At 43.2% G+C, this 15,616-nt stretch overlaps 1 protein-coding gene across 1 annotated transcript in view; it reads right to left on the reverse strand.

Moving 5' to 3' along the window:
* The window catches only part of LOC147603838 (spatacsin carboxy-terminus protein), a 131,734-nt gene that overhangs the window by 106,884 nt on the left and 9,234 nt on the right, over positions 1-15,616 (reverse strand). Inside the window, exons 3-8 of the mRNA XM_086796368.1 lie at positions 12,393-12,468; positions 11,459-11,581; positions 2,243-2,486; positions 1,746-2,153; positions 1,105-1,290; positions 670-972 (exon numbers count right to left, since the gene is read on the reverse strand). Of these exons, the coding sequence (XP_086652494.1) occupies positions 670-972; positions 1,105-1,290; positions 1,746-2,153; positions 2,243-2,486; positions 11,459-11,581; positions 12,393-12,468 (1,340 nt within the window). The remainder of the gene's footprint in view (positions 1-669; positions 973-1,104; positions 1,291-1,745; positions 2,154-2,242; positions 2,487-11,458; positions 11,582-12,392; positions 12,469-15,616) is intronic.

Below are 15,616 nucleotides of genomic sequence, written 5' to 3' on the forward strand. Positions count from 1 at the left end.
GGCCTGTGAATAAACAAGAGACATAGAACATTAACAAGTGGATGCTCATCACTTTCCATTGAAGGGGCGAGCATCAGCTTTGGCCATGGCACAGTGGGCTGAACTTCTCCACTAATTTGTGATGCCTTGGAGCTATACAATTGCATTTCCAGGAAGAATCAAAGCCAATATTATCTAGACCAAGAAAAAAAAAAGCCAAAGACAACTACTAACGTCTCTGAAGAGAAGAATCATACTGCCGTCAGGCAAGGCTCAGTGTAAATGACTACATTTTTATCTCATTCAGCTTGAACATAAGTAGGAACACGTAGGGATGTCCAGTTCATTAAGTTGGTCATTATCAAAATCTGTGAAGACAGACTACTAAATACATAAAACAGTCCCAAACATAAAAATCTTCAGAATGAGGTGGTGTTTCCTTTGCCATTTCTTGTCTCAGTTTTTTGCATGTCACAGGTTTAAATGTAAAGTTCTAAACCAGCACACAATGAGTTTCAAAAAGAAATTTAGAAACAGTTAAAAGGCCCGATGTTTCCATTTCAGTAAAATGTGCTACATAATATAATTATTTCCTCGTCATTTCAAAGTTCAATCAGTATCTATTTCCTTGTTATTTATAGAGTCGATGAAAATCAGTAACATCCAATTTTGAGGGAAAAAAACACATACTCGATCCAATGTTCTCTTGTCCCATGCATTCAGCCAGACTGCTGCACCTGCCCAATATCCTGGAGAGAGTTCTGCCAAGGAAGTACGTACTGTCTTTGAATTTTCTGAGCATTCCCAGCTTCCCAAAACAACTCCATCAATTTCCCCACATGTGATTGTGAAGTCATGAGGTTCTTTTAGGGAGCAGACAAGCTGCAATTCAGAATCAGATGAGCACACTTCTGTGCTGATCATAGTTGGATCTGGTAACAATCTTTGCTGTGCACCATAACTCCCCCAAAAGCTACTGTTTGGATAAGCTCTCTTTCCCAAGCACACAAACAAGACAATCATCAGCACCACAAAACTACAATTTATTACATTTGACATGTTTAAAAAAATGTTTGCATGATTCAAATAATCAACTGTAAATCAAAGGTAGGAAAGAGATAAGACCTCAAGGACAGAAACCGTCTCTAATATCTGCAAATCCTGGGCGTTGAGACAACCCAACCTTGCCAACTCCTTAATAACTTCAGACCTTAAAAAACGTGACACTGTCCCAAAAGCTAATTCACGCAAAACAGTCTCTGTATCTTCCCCTAGTCTGCTGAGTGCAATCATCGCTTTTGCTGCTTCCCCCTGCAAAACCTTTTATCTATTAACTGAAAGATGAGCAAAAGTGAGAAGCTTATAAAACTGCAATCAATAAGTTCGACCCAGTTTTAGGATTCTAAACCTAGCAACATGAAACAAAAGTATAAGACAGTAGGCAAGCCTCATTTGGACATTTGTTATGGCAATCTACTTGTGGTGAATGGGAGCACTTGACACACACTCTACTTTCAAAACTACCCATAAAATCTTAAGTAGTAATACATGGTGCATTTGATATTAGATGTACACCCAGGAAGAGGGCAATGGTTTTCAGCAGATGTTGGGTGAATACTGCAGTTTACATTCATCCTGACTCTCCCAATCAGTCCATTTGATATAAACAGAAAAACTGCGTTCCATTCACATTGAGCAGGTACATGCCTGCAATTCGTGTGTGGCTTGTGCAACTGTGTACATATGCAAAACTCCATCACATTTACCTTGCAAAATAACTCGTAAACAAAAGCCCTGCCAATGCCTTGAACTTCTTTGAAGGCATTTTGACCTTGTGGCTGGTAAAACAAGTCTCTGGATTGCAAACGATGCAGCTGAACCACAGCAAGAGGCAATCTGCCTGCTCTTAGAGCTTCCCGAACAATCCCTGACAAATCCATATTTTCCTTCTCCCATCGATAAAACATCTCACCAGAACTCTCCAAGGTGTTTTTTTCTCCATTTTCTCCACTTCTAACCAGCCACATTGAATTTTCTCCTTTAGAGATTCCGACCAAATCACTATGCTTATTTGCTTCCTCTGGAAAGGCTAGCCTTTCAAAAGGCTGACTCGTAGAACCAGTATCAGCTACTACTTGTGAATTGTCTCCTACAAACTCCTCACCAGTTTCCTTCTACAAGCATATGTAAGATTAGTTAGTTCTGAATCACAAAAGATCTTTTCTCTAGAAAAGCACAACAGAAACAAAGTGGCATGGCTGACCTTTCCAGGCTGTGGTCGGCTCCTCCTAAGGCGCAGCTGATGTTGCATTTTTCTGATAACCTCCAAAAAACGTGACATTTCATGCAGACTACCATAACAATTGTCCATGTCACCTGGAAGGCTGAGCATGCAACCAGCCTTCTTCGAAAATCTTTGCCAGCATTTGTTGTGTCGACGTCTCCAATCCCACAAACCATATCGGCCAATCAACTTTGTTGTGAAGCGAGCAGCAAGAGATAGAAGCCTGAAATCAAACGTTGACACTGAGAACCATGATGTTGGTGATTCCCAGAAAACTGACTATAGAAGCCATCCAACCAAAAATACAGAGGAAAAGTGTACCCACTTTAAAACTACTTATCACACTTTCTGTATGTCACAACAATTCCACAACTTGCAACTTGAGTCTATTTCTACCACCAGGACCTAATAACATTTTTATCTCTCTGCTTTGATTCTTTATTTGAATCAAGCTGGTTTCAACTCCTGAAAAATGGTTCTCTATCCACCCATTAACCGCTAAGGGAAAATAAACTATTACAAAAAAAGAGTGAATAACAATGACCTAATGCTACCACATAGTACTGAGCAACTCCAGAGAAAAATATTGAACTAGTCCTAGACAAATGAAACGGTGATAACCTAAGTTCATGGAAAGAATCTTTACGACAACAGACAGAAAAATTGATATGCTTATAATAAAGGCACAAATGCCAACAGCCAATCAGAGATGTTTTACCGAGTGTTTGAGCCACTCATCTATGGATTGGGCTCTATTAATCTTCATTGGTAAGTTTCTAAGAATGGAAATGCTAGGGCTTACATGACAGGACAAATCAAACAGTTTTCAGGACTTGAAGGCAACAGCCAGCTCACACATTACAAGAGCTGAAACCTACAGCATAATTGATCCTCAGGTGTAGGAACCTAAGAATATTGAAAATGATGTCGCCAGTCAATAGGCAATAGAAATCACCACATAAGCAGCACCTTCCAAGAATTCTTAAAGGCAAGCAGCCTAGTAACAAACTGCACATCCTCCTAAGCGATCCACCATTCCAAAGCAAAGACGAAAAAGCGAAGCTATACCCTCCAAGTATTGAAAGAAAGCCTGAGGTACAATTCTTGTGAGCTAGTTAAAAAAAACAATCACACAGCAGTCCAAGCCTATTAAAGTAGTTTAGACTAGTGCACGACCTACGGATCCTTTCTCTCTTTCTTCGTTGTCCTTTATGCCTTCCTATCCACATACTTCTATGCCCTCTATGGTATATCCCCCTACATCATCTATGCCTTTTATGTGGCAACTTCATCTACTATGATTCCTCCTTCTACTACTTCCACTACTACTCCTCTCCCCACTCAATCATATCAGCCCTTTAACCCATTCACTCAATCTTTGAGCCTTCCAAGTCTTTCCGATTCACGAAAGCTTACCCCAAACAACTACCACACTTGGTCCTTGTTTATGCAACTTCTTTTGGAAAGTGCCGGGATGTGGTCTATAATCACTTCTCCTCATATGGTGCCTTCTCAATATCAAACCTATATGGATACACGGGCCAAAGCTTTACTTGTGCATGGCATGTCTACATCGGTTGTGTCTCAATTTCTCTCTACAAGGAGTACGGCTCAACAATTATGGCACGCTATAAAAATGCAATATGGAAGACTTTCAACGGTTAAGATGGCTAAGTTGGAAGAAGATTCGGATAAGCTTTCTATCTCCGAATCCGACAACATAGTGGAGAAGCTTGGAGAATTCAATCGAATCAAGCGGCAACTTGAAGAGTTTAGTACATTGGTAAGCAATCCGGTCCACAAGCTACTTGGTAAATTGCCTTCTTCTTTTGAATCGTTCAAAGATAACATCTTTCTTCGAGTTCCTTTCCCTTTCTTTGAAGACACTATGAGTCTTCTTCATGATAAGTGCCTTACTCGCAAGCAAAACAAAAAGGACTCAGCTTTTGTAAGCCAAGGCAAGGGCAAAGGCAAAGGCAAGAGGAATGATCAACGCAAAGGCTCTAATTCCAATGCTAAAGATTCTTCAACCAAAGGCGACAAGGACAAATCAAAGGATTCTTCCAAGGAGTGCACTTTCTGTGGTCGTAGTGGCCATACGGAGGATCGTTGTTTTGCTAAGAAGGCGGCATCCAAGAAGGTAAAAGCTGAACTGGAATTCAAATCTAAGGGTTCTTCTACATCAACATCTTCTCACGACAAAGACAAAGAAGAAAGACGGTAACGCCAAGGTTGCATATGTTGCTATGTCTTCTACTTCTTCGTGTGACACATCACTTGTGGTAATCAAAGATCTTGATACGCATACTGCGGATGAGTGGATTGCCGATAGTGGTGCTACCTCTCACATGACGAATAGTTCTTCCTTATTGGAAAACTGTAAGTCTATCTCTTCATCAGTACACATTAGTGATGCTTCATCTCTTCCTGTGATTGGTATTGGTGATGTTTCTTTTGGAGATGCTATCTTACATGATGTTTTGCATGTGCCTAAGATGTCTGCCAACTTATTTTCTATCTCTAAGGCTACTTCTAAAGGTCTTGGGGTTTACTTTGATGATGAAGTGATTGAAATCATTGATAGACAGTCACTTTCTTGTGTGGCACATGGTTATCAAAATGCTGGGCTTTATCATATAAGCTCTTTTACAGCACAGTTACCACCACATGAGTCTCATCTTCATCAATTATTTGCTTCTCCTAAAGCACTTGTTTCTAATGAAGCTTCAAAAACCTCGCCATCACATTTGTTCTTCTTGTGCTCAAGGAAAGCAACATCGGGCTTCTTTTCCAAAGGAGGCTACTCATAGGGCCACACGCATACTTGAGCTTATTCATGCTGATCTTGCAGGACCTATGGAAGTACAATCGCTTGGTGGATCCAAGTATTATATGCTTCTTGTGGATGACTTTTCTGAAGCACTTTGGCTTCAGCAAATTCTGAATCACCTTGGATGTTCATCTACTCCGACACTCATCTACTCAGATTCACAGAGTGCTATTGCTTTAGCCAAAAATCCAGTTATTCGAGGATGATCCAAACACATTGATGTTCATTTTCATTTTGTTCATGATTGGATTTCTGAAGGTCGCATTCAGCTTGAGTATTGTCCTACCAAAGATAATGTTGCTGATTTGTTTACTAAGCCTCTTCCTCGACCTATCTTGGATTATCTTCTTCGGCGCATTGGCGTTGCTCCTCCCATCGGGACCTGAAGAGGAGGTGTTGGATAGGTGTCATCTCCAGATGATGTCACGCTAGTGGCACACTCTTTAGCCTCTAGGCATTTTTGGGATTTAAAGCATTCATTTCTATTTTTTCCTATTTGCACACATTTTTGGGTGGAGGAAAGGGTGGAGGAACTTTCCTATATATATGAGGCATTGTAGTTCATTTCTAATCAAGTTGGCTAGTGGTTCATTGATGAGTTCTTGAGTACATTGTCTCTTCTCTCATCTCTTCTTTCTCACAATTTGATGGCCTGCCTCTTCCCCTTGGTTCGGATTGCTCCTCATCCGGGTTCAAGTCGGCCTTTTTCTTCGATGAGCATCATGGCTAATCATTCTCCCTCGGCCGGGCGAATCATTGTTTTTTCCGAAGCCGAGCTCGCGGTCCTCTACGCCGAAATAGAGAAAGACTCCAAAACGACCCTCATTGCCAGAATCTTTGGATCTCACCCATCCCGTCTCCACGCTCAGGATTGGGTCCTGGCGGCTCTGCCCCCCGACCTCACTCCACATTTTCGAGATGTCAGGTTGCTTGGAAGAAGAGGTTTCTTCCAAGTGGATTTTGATTCTGAGGACGCAGCCTCAGAGGTTTTGAAGGGCAGCCCTTTGCCATTGGGCCCGAGGAAGATATTATTTCTTCCCTACTCCAGCTATTTTGACCCTGTTGAGGAAGACCGGAACCGTTTCCCGATTACACTCAGATTCCCAGGTCTTCCTCGCGCATATTGGCCTATGTTAGAGGCCATCGGGTCTGCCTTTGGGCTGGTTCTTCAAATGCCCCCCCTCCACGCCTTGCCGACATCTTCTGCCCAGGTGGTCACTGCCTCGACGGATGTTGTCCCCAGGGTCATGGTTCTTGTCCGTGACATTGTGCTCTTTGAGGACTATGTTTTGCTTCCGGGCCCTTGTGGCCCTTTGAAGCATCGCAGGAGGCCTCGTAAGCGTGCTTCTCAGGCGCCACCTCCCTTGGTTCCGCCCCGTCCTTCAGTCCGCCAGGTGTGGCGAGCTCTCTCTCACGCCCGCTGTCGTGACGTGGGCCGTATCGCTGGGAAAGTGCGAGACTTCTGGCTGTGAGAGTAGCTTCAAATCCCAGCAAGGAAACAAAACATATAACTCTTCAAGGGGCACCACCAGCAGAAGCTGTCAGCTAAACCCGGGGCTTCACTCTCTCTCGCCTCTGTAGACTCACGAACCTTCCTTTACCCAAACTAAAGTAACCACTCACCATGTACACAAAAAAGGAACACCCCCCTTGTAAGGCAAGGGACCTTAGCATAGCATCAAATATCTTCTCAGCTTGTCATAGAACAAGGTATAGCATGGTATTATCTCAATTTCTTGTCTCAGGCATACATTCAATGGGATTGTCTCCACAACTCATACAAGACACACTCATCTTCGACTCTGATGATACAAGGCTTATGGCAGGAGAACTCATCATCATCTTCATATATCATCATCAAAGCTTCATCATCATGAAAGATCTTCACATAACATATGCTATATGTTTGTACAATATGATTGACATGCAACAACACTCACGAGACAAAACAAATAAAACTCACAAGACATCATCAAATACAAAGGTATACATATCTTCAGCATATGCATGCCGACAGCCCATAGCATAGCTTTAGTAGAACTTGATATCTTCCACAAGAAAGAGACAGAGCCTCTTCTATTCCCGTATTTTGTCCAAATTTGGAGATGCTTGAAGGAATCGTGCCTCGATCTTGATCGCTTTCATTAGCCTCTTTACATGTAACCACCGTGAACTATCATTTCCAGTTATATTCTTCCTTGAGTGCGACAAAACCACGGTCTACAGGCCTTGAGCTACCAAAGAAAAAATCATGTAAGGGAGAGAAAATTGATCAGCTTCCCTTCCCCATCTGTAATCCCCCATTTACGCTGCAGACTCCAGCTCCTCGCACCTGGACGCTCACCCTTAGCGCCTGCAGCTCTGCAGCGTTCCCGCCTCTGCACGCTAGAACCCCCCCTCAACCTGGCTGCAGCCCTTCGACTCTTCCACGCCTCCTCTCTGCAAACCAATCAGAGCCCCACTCACAAAACAAAACAACCAACAAGTTGACGCCGGCAGATCACTAGAGCCGCCCCAGCAACTCGACCCTAGGCTCTGTCTTGCAGCTCCCCCCTTTCTCTGCGTCTGTCTCTGCACAAGCGCCCGCCAGGCGTCTTCCTTCCCTCTACTCAGCGACCTGGCTCTTCTACTCCTTCGAGGCGGTCCACTCCTTCTACTCGTCGACCCCCGGCTCTTCACTCTGACCCAGGCCCTCCCTTAAACAAACAAGGCGACCCCCCCCTCGCAGTTCGACCCGAGGCGGCCACCTCACCCCCCAGCCACACACAAGGCGGCTGGTTCTTTCCCTTTGCTTCACGCCTGCAGATACCCCGGTTGCACCCACTACACCCCTCTCTTCTCAGGCTCTCCCCTGCCCTTGTGGCTGCTGCTGCTGGAGAAGCTTTCCCCCCCCCCGCCTCTACACGACGGCCCACTCTCCACAAGGCGGCTTCACCAGCCTTCAAGGGACTGTTGCCAGCAGCAAGGCAAGCCTCTACGTGGCTACTACTTCGTTGGCCACGTTTGGTCATTATTTTTTTTAAATTTTACTTAAAGCCACCAATTATATTTCCTCTTTCTCACCAAAGCAAAGGCAACATTGGCCCATAATCTTTTAACTGCTCCCATGTCTCCATACCTTGTAATGCAACCTTCCAATGTCCACTCATACTTGGACGCGTACACAATTCCAACAACCGAGCAGCTGATATTCATCTCCAGCCAACCATATTCCGGACAAGCCTGTACATGTTCACAACAAAACCGTTCACCCTGTACATCTGCCAAGGCATCCCCGAGCAAAACACTCCACACTTCACGCATTCCATATGTACACAGGCACAGGGACTTCTGCTAGCCCTCGGAATATCATGTACACTGTGGCACTTAATCCCATGTATCTGAATTTGTATTTAATGGCCTCACATGCATGGTTTCACACCATAGACGTGCCATGGCACGACATCCACCCCCTCTAAACCTGCACATCCTCCGGTATGTGCCAAGTCATCATTAAGATCCACATATATCTGAATGTCATCTTCATACATTAATCAGCAAAAAGAACCTGTCATCTGGCCAACCCCCATGTTTGGAACACTTTAAAGCGTTTCAAACCAAGCTTTGGTATCCATAAATATCAAACAAGTAAAAAAAGCAAAGCCTTCCTGATTATCCACCATTGTTCTGCATTCAATCCCCAAATACATTTGTCATGGTTGCCAACAATCCATAAACCACGATCAAATACCCATTTGCATTCCACATGAGCCTGCTCCATTGACTTATAATATATCCTTGGTTCAAATACACATAATGGCATCATAGCAAGCCATTCATCACATTGTGCTCTTTTGCATATTACCTCCTCATCTATCTTCACCACCAATATGCTGTCAAAGCCTTTACATGCTTCACATGCATCTATGCAAACTGGTGCAAGAAAATTAAGGTGTGATGCTACATCAAAATGTCCCAGTCCATCAATAGCATAAACATCAAAAGCATCATCTTTGTTATGTAAACAAAACACATCTCTAGCATCATCAAGAGTGCAAGAAGCCTCATTCATAGATTGTTGGTTACCGATGTTTGCAAATAGAAACTCATTATCATCAAACAGCTGAGCCATCCCAAGATCCTCACTGTCTTGAGCAATAGACTTATCCACATAAACATTAACTTCACTAAACTGATCCTCTAACAAAACCTGCTTGTCTTGAAAGAGAAACTCCAAACAAAAACCACCATCTGTAAAGCAAACATCCTCTGAAACAACATTCGTATGACTTCCGGTCACATATGCACTATCCTCCATAACATCATTGGGACAGCCTGAGGAGTTTTTTGGTACACATCCCCCCGCATTCAGCGGAGGAAGTTAACCGGCAACCCATTCTATCGAATGATTTGATCTTAGATGTGCATGGTAAGCCTCTTGGGACAGCTATGCATATTCTTTGGGCTGGCTGGGAGACCCTATGCCCCACAGTGCTGGCTTGGAAGAGGCTTCAGAGCCTCACCGAGGTACAGAGATTGGATTTCACGCAGCATTTGAGAGGCTCTAGCCGGAGGATTGCACAGATTGATGCAGCCATTCCCAACCACTGGATTACTGGATCTTTCTTGGAAGGCCGTCATCATTCTTCGTTTGGGGTTTTTTTTGGGACAGGTGTTCCTCTTCAGGTTATGGGTCTCCCCTTGCCTAGGGAGGATGATGTACTGGTCTTTTTTTCTGTACAGGATGGATGGCAGCTGGAGGGATGTGACGTGCAGGACCTTATTAAGGGTCCCCAGATTCGTCCAGTCAGAGTTGTTGGTAGGTTAGGGAAGCACGTCTTTGTTGACCCCCCTCCCCCCCCCCCCCCCCCCCCCCGGCATGATCACAGAGAGTGTTAGCCTTCGGTTGTATGGTGGCTGCCCTATCAGACATTTGCATTGGGACCCCGGTGAGTGGGAGTGGAAGGATGCTTGTAACCCTTTGAAAAGCATGCCTTTTTTCAGTTATACGGTGCGGAATGCAAGACATCTTATCTTGGGACACATTCAGAGTGTCCCTACTCTTAGACCCCATTGGGAATCTTACGGCGTTTCGACTGACATTCAGAGGGTATTTTGGCGGAGATTGTGGCATTCTTATAGGAATGCCACAGATTTCCTCCTTTATCTTGGTTTCTCTTCATGGTGGTCTAGCCACCAATCAGTTGAGGTCTGTTACTCGTGCTTGCCCAACATGCCCTAGATGTGCAGGAGTTTCGGAGTCAGTTTACCATTGTTTATGGAAATGCAGGGAAGCACAGAGAGTTTGGTCTGCAATTGCACACCTCTTTGGTAGGATTAAGAGGGATGCTATCATTTCTTTTGGTTCTATCATTTGGTTGACACAGTCTCGGCCTCAGCTGAGATTCGAGGGGACTGACAGGAGCTTGGCCATTATGGTAAGGCAAGGAGTTGCTCGGCAGTGTTGTCTTCAGGATTTGCCACTTTCACACTTTGTCCCTCCGACACAGAGGTTAGACAGCTCTTGGGAGATTGCTAGCATCTCAGCCTGGAATATCTGGAAGACTAGATGCACCGAGGCCATTGAGGGTACTCCCGTTCTTGTTTCTCAGTGTCTTTGCAAGATTTGGAGTGATATTATTCACACCATTATGGCTACCTGGGCCAGAATCCAGGGATCTTCAAGGGCTGCGGAGAGGAAGCGTGGCCAGTTTATGAGAGAGTGGGACATTGGTATCTTTTTCACATCCTCTCATTTGGGACCCTATTGGCAGCACAGGGCTCCTGATTGGTTGAGATCTCCACCTTGCTTGGTGTGAAATTTCCATTTTGTAAAAATTTTTCATACTTAGAAAGCTTTCTGAAAAAAGAAAAAAAAAAAGATCTGGGATTTGATACGTATGCCTGTAATTTCTACAGTAAATATTTATCCTTGGGTGGAGTAATTTTCAATCCACATCTGTGGATCGCCATTGCTTGGCGACTGCCAGTTTTTGTTCATGACGGATGTGACTCGCTGGCTTAATGAAGTGGCTGGAATCTGGGTGTCAAATCTGTGAAGCAAAGCATCGTACTAATGAGAAAATAGGACTTCATGAGCTGGATGTACAGACTGGCTGGAATGTTAAGTTGTTAAATGTGCCAGGCAAAGCATTTAAGTCATTATACTTGCTTCGGCGGGAACATCAGGCAGTTCAATGCGCATGATGGTTGGAAACAGCATATGCCCTCCCATTCTCAGATACGGAATGGGCAAGATGGGACAATGAACACCTGTTAAACCAATTCATCCCACAAGCATAATACAAGCTTTTTGAGTTGGACTTAATTCTTGAAACACACGCATATGCGTGCACCCACACAAATGAAAAGTTAATATGAATCACCTTGACGCTTGCCCTAGTTCATTGTCCCCACTGGATCGACTCAGCATAAGCTCCAAGGCAGAGAAAAGCACCCTTGGAACTCCAGATTCAGCAGCTCTCACGTGAACTAGTCCATCTAGAGCCCTGTTCAAATAAAAAACAATTGAAACATTCAAATTGAGATTTTTTAACATTGTAGAATCTGCAACAACCTGCAGTACTTAATTAGCACAAAATAGACTGTTTGTATCATGCACTTGATGCAACAATCTTTTAAGCCACTTTCTGCAATCTAGTTTCTTCACTCAGCTTTAGTGCCAACACACCATCAGTATATAAGACGTGCCTTTCCCAATAGTGTGGTCTTGCTTCTTTGCCCATAAATTACAAAAAAGACCCTAAAAGGGTACTCTACAAGATCCTTATTGCAGCATAATTTCATCTTGTTTTTCCAAAACATGTGTTGACATTTTTCACAGATCTCATAGGAGGACTCAGCATAACCAGCTATGTTGGTGAACAGCTAATCACCTATGCTTCTACATGATTTAGTTTTCAATTATCAAGTGTGCATAGCTTTGTCATTCACTAACCACCTATGCTTCTATGTGACTTAGTTTTGATTATCAGTGTGTATAACTTTGTCCCTGAGCATTTTGTGCTTGCCATGCTCACACTTGCACACATAATCCTCTTTCGTTTCTGCATCGCACATGTTTGCTAGCCTTCTCTTTGAACCATTGGGGACAACGGTGGTGTATGTTCATGTTCTGAATCAGACTATAGAGGTAAACGATATTGAACAAGCTTATCCAGAATACATAGGCACACGTGCATTAAAGAGAACTTACACACTATCAATTGCAATTTCATCAACACATAACAAGTTCACAAATCAGCAGGTACGAAAAGATTTATGAACCAGAAGAAAGGCAAGTCATTCAGTCATGCTTACTGTTCTATTTCATCAAGCTGAGCATAATCAAGAGCCAACTGCAACCTTCGTAGCCTCACCATGTGCTGACACCAACCTGAGTATCAGAAAATTACTTTTGTTAGTTCAACAATTGCTTTTTATTGCAAATAAAAACTCTGTGGGCAACAAACAAGTCCCCACCAGCAGTCAAGAGATAAAATCTGTGCAACTTATAAATCCTGCAATAAACAGCAATCTGACATCCTGTTAGGTGTAGCTTTGTAAGAATGGAATAGATCCAAGCTAATAACTTGAGAGAATTTGACAAAGACACGATAGCAAAGAAAATTAAACAAAGGAAACACTAGGAAACCTTGCAACATATACAAATAGTGAAGGCAAAAACAAAATGAAAACTCTGCAAGTAAAATCTTGTATCATGCTAGGATATAACTGAAACTTTGAATACCTAAAAAGACAAATCTGGTATCAGCTTACAACTTGAGAGAATTTCGACAAAGACATGATAGCAAAGAAAATAAAACAAAGGAAACAGTAAGAAACCTTGCGACATATACAAATACTGAAGGTAAAAACAAAATGAAAACTCTTCAAGTAAAATCTTGTATCATGCTATAGCTGAAACTTTGAATACCTAAAAAGACAAATCTGGTATCAGCTTAGTGCAGAAAACTCATAAGTTTGTATTAAAAAGTGCAGCCAATGGATAGATGAAGTCTCTACAGTGAGCTCACACACCTCACACCTCAAAATTCAAATCACAGGTATGTGAGTGGACATCATATGGCCGGTCTGACAAATCAGAGCTGTAGGTCTCTTATTACTATCCCACATGACCTGAAAGAAGGCAGCAATATGCATAATCAATCTTATTCTTGTGTGTTGCCTCATGTCAAGGAGAAAGATCCCCAAACATCTATGGTCGTGAAGTGAGATAGCGGTACCAAAACGAGGCAATGAAGAGGTGATCCTTGCTTTCAAAGTCAGGGAACATGAACAGAAGTGTAGCACTTAAAACACAGAAAAAAGACGTAAGAGAAACGACAGCAGAATGGATAGGGCTACAGCAGAGTGGGAAGAAGGCAGGCTGCCAAAACCAGAAACTCCAGGGCAAGTTCCCACCTTGCCAACGTGCCAAGCAGCACAAAGCAGACAGCAATGTGAGCACCTTATCACATTAGTCTATTACCATGGATAGACTCTTTCTCTGCTATCCTCAAGCTCCTAGAGCTTATTTTTTGAATGGTACAATTGCAATCGCTGTAATTGTCCAAATTTGGAGACAAAAACCTCAATGGATCAAAAAAAAAACAAAACCACTCTCACTTTGTGGAGCTTTGGTCCATGTGTCGACCAGTGCATAAACAAAGCCAAGGGCCTGAGAACATGATTCCTCCTAGCCCAAACAGTACTTCAGGCATGGGAAGAAGAAAAAAAGAGAAGAAACTGAAAATTCCGATAAAAGCGGTACAATATAAAGAAGGAGGTAACATGCACAATGGCAAGTAACAATCATATAACTTCATAAGATTGGAATATATCCAGGCTTACAAATCCAGAGAAATTTGACAAAGAAGCAAAAGCAAAGAACTCCTTGAACAAACTACACTAAGGGTGTGATGATAAGGCTAACTATGCAGTGCCTAAACACAAAGATGGATGCCAAATGTGAAAAATTCCCCTAGGAAACCCAAGTATGTGACTATATAGCTCATCACTCATGTGCATCTGCAATGAGGGTTTGTAGAATTGATGATAGGTCATGGTGCAGCAGTGTGTTGTCTTGTCTCTCAGTGAGAGAACCCAATCTCTGCATTGTAGTTTGTATATGTCTGCCACTCAGCCATAGACCAGACAACTACAGAATGCTAGGCAGAGCCTGGGAGCCTAACTTGGAGACAGCACAACATTGCACCAAACCCATCATCAATATGGAGACACTCATTGCAAATGCACATGACCAAAGGATTTTATGATATACATAAAAGCTGTACTCACGCAGATACTTATGTTTGTACTGAAAACAAACCCATAAGTAGTCAGTTGACGTGTCACTTGATTTTCTCCACCGAATCTCCTGTATAATGCTGACCTGAATAAGGCTTAAAAACTTACAAAGAGCATCATTGTATGAAAAAAATCAATTGTCTGCTCACAATTGCAAAATCTGATGCAATATGAAGCCCTGGACTGATCTACTCAACTTGCTGCCATTCAGCTGCTTCTGAGGGCTGCTCTTCAGATTCCTCCAACTAAAGTTGGGTCTTCTCTCCCTTGGTTGGCTGGTCCAAATGACTTGTAGAGCTGTGTAGAAGGGACAGGCAAGGGTTCTTAAATCTCTAAAAAGAAGGCAAACTTGGATTGTATTAGCCACCTTAACTGGTGTTTTGCATTGAATTTATTCGCTTTGATGGTCACAGCATAGTTACCACGGAACGTCGTTCCGCCTTCTTGGAACGCCGGAACGGGCGAAGGCACGTTCCCGGAACGTCCCGAAACGTTCCGGAAAATATATATATATATATAAGTTTTGCTTGCAGAAATGTATGTTCATGTCTTGGGGGAGCAAATATTATGAAGCATATTTGGCTATCCGTATACAAAAAGTTACATTTTTTTGTGTCATATGCTGACATGTCATATGACGTGGCGTTCCGCGACGTTCCCGATCCGCTCCCGTTCCCGTTCCCGCTCCCGTTCTAGCATCCGACGTTCCCGGAACGTTCCCGTTCCGCGGTAACTATGGGTCACAGCCTATCGGCTACTTGAGACTCTGAGCCTCTTCCGTTCCCTTATAGATTAGGTGTCACAACATGGACAATCCCTCAGATAAACCCTAATCTTGGCCTACTATGACACAAACATCCAATGAAAGGGGATGATGCATGTGACAACCACATGCTTTCTAGAGCCACTAGCACCACTCAAGGCACAGACGTCCACATCGGCTTGCAGAGGCTCTGGTATGCTAAGGCAAGTCCCCAGCCCACCTAACCAACCCTCCAGTCTTCCATAAAAGACAAGCTTGGGGTAGTTGAAGATAGGAGGGGTCCCTTCGGACTTACATCTCTCTTCCACACTGCTTTTGCATGTGGGATTACTTGGCCTCCTTTTCCCATCTTGTGATCCCCACTACCCATGCGAGATTTTCACCTACAATACTCTACCCACTGTCATGAATATTCAATTCAACTCACGGCATAGAAGACACTGAGCATGCAACAACAAAAAAACAAACAAAC

This window comes from Cibotium barometz, chromosome 63 (assembly GCF_041138505.1).
Source record: "Cibotium barometz isolate CiBa-2024 chromosome 63, ASM4113850v1, whole genome shotgun sequence".
Taxonomy (NCBI): Eukaryota; Viridiplantae; Streptophyta; class Polypodiopsida; order Cyatheales; family Cibotiaceae; genus Cibotium; species Cibotium barometz.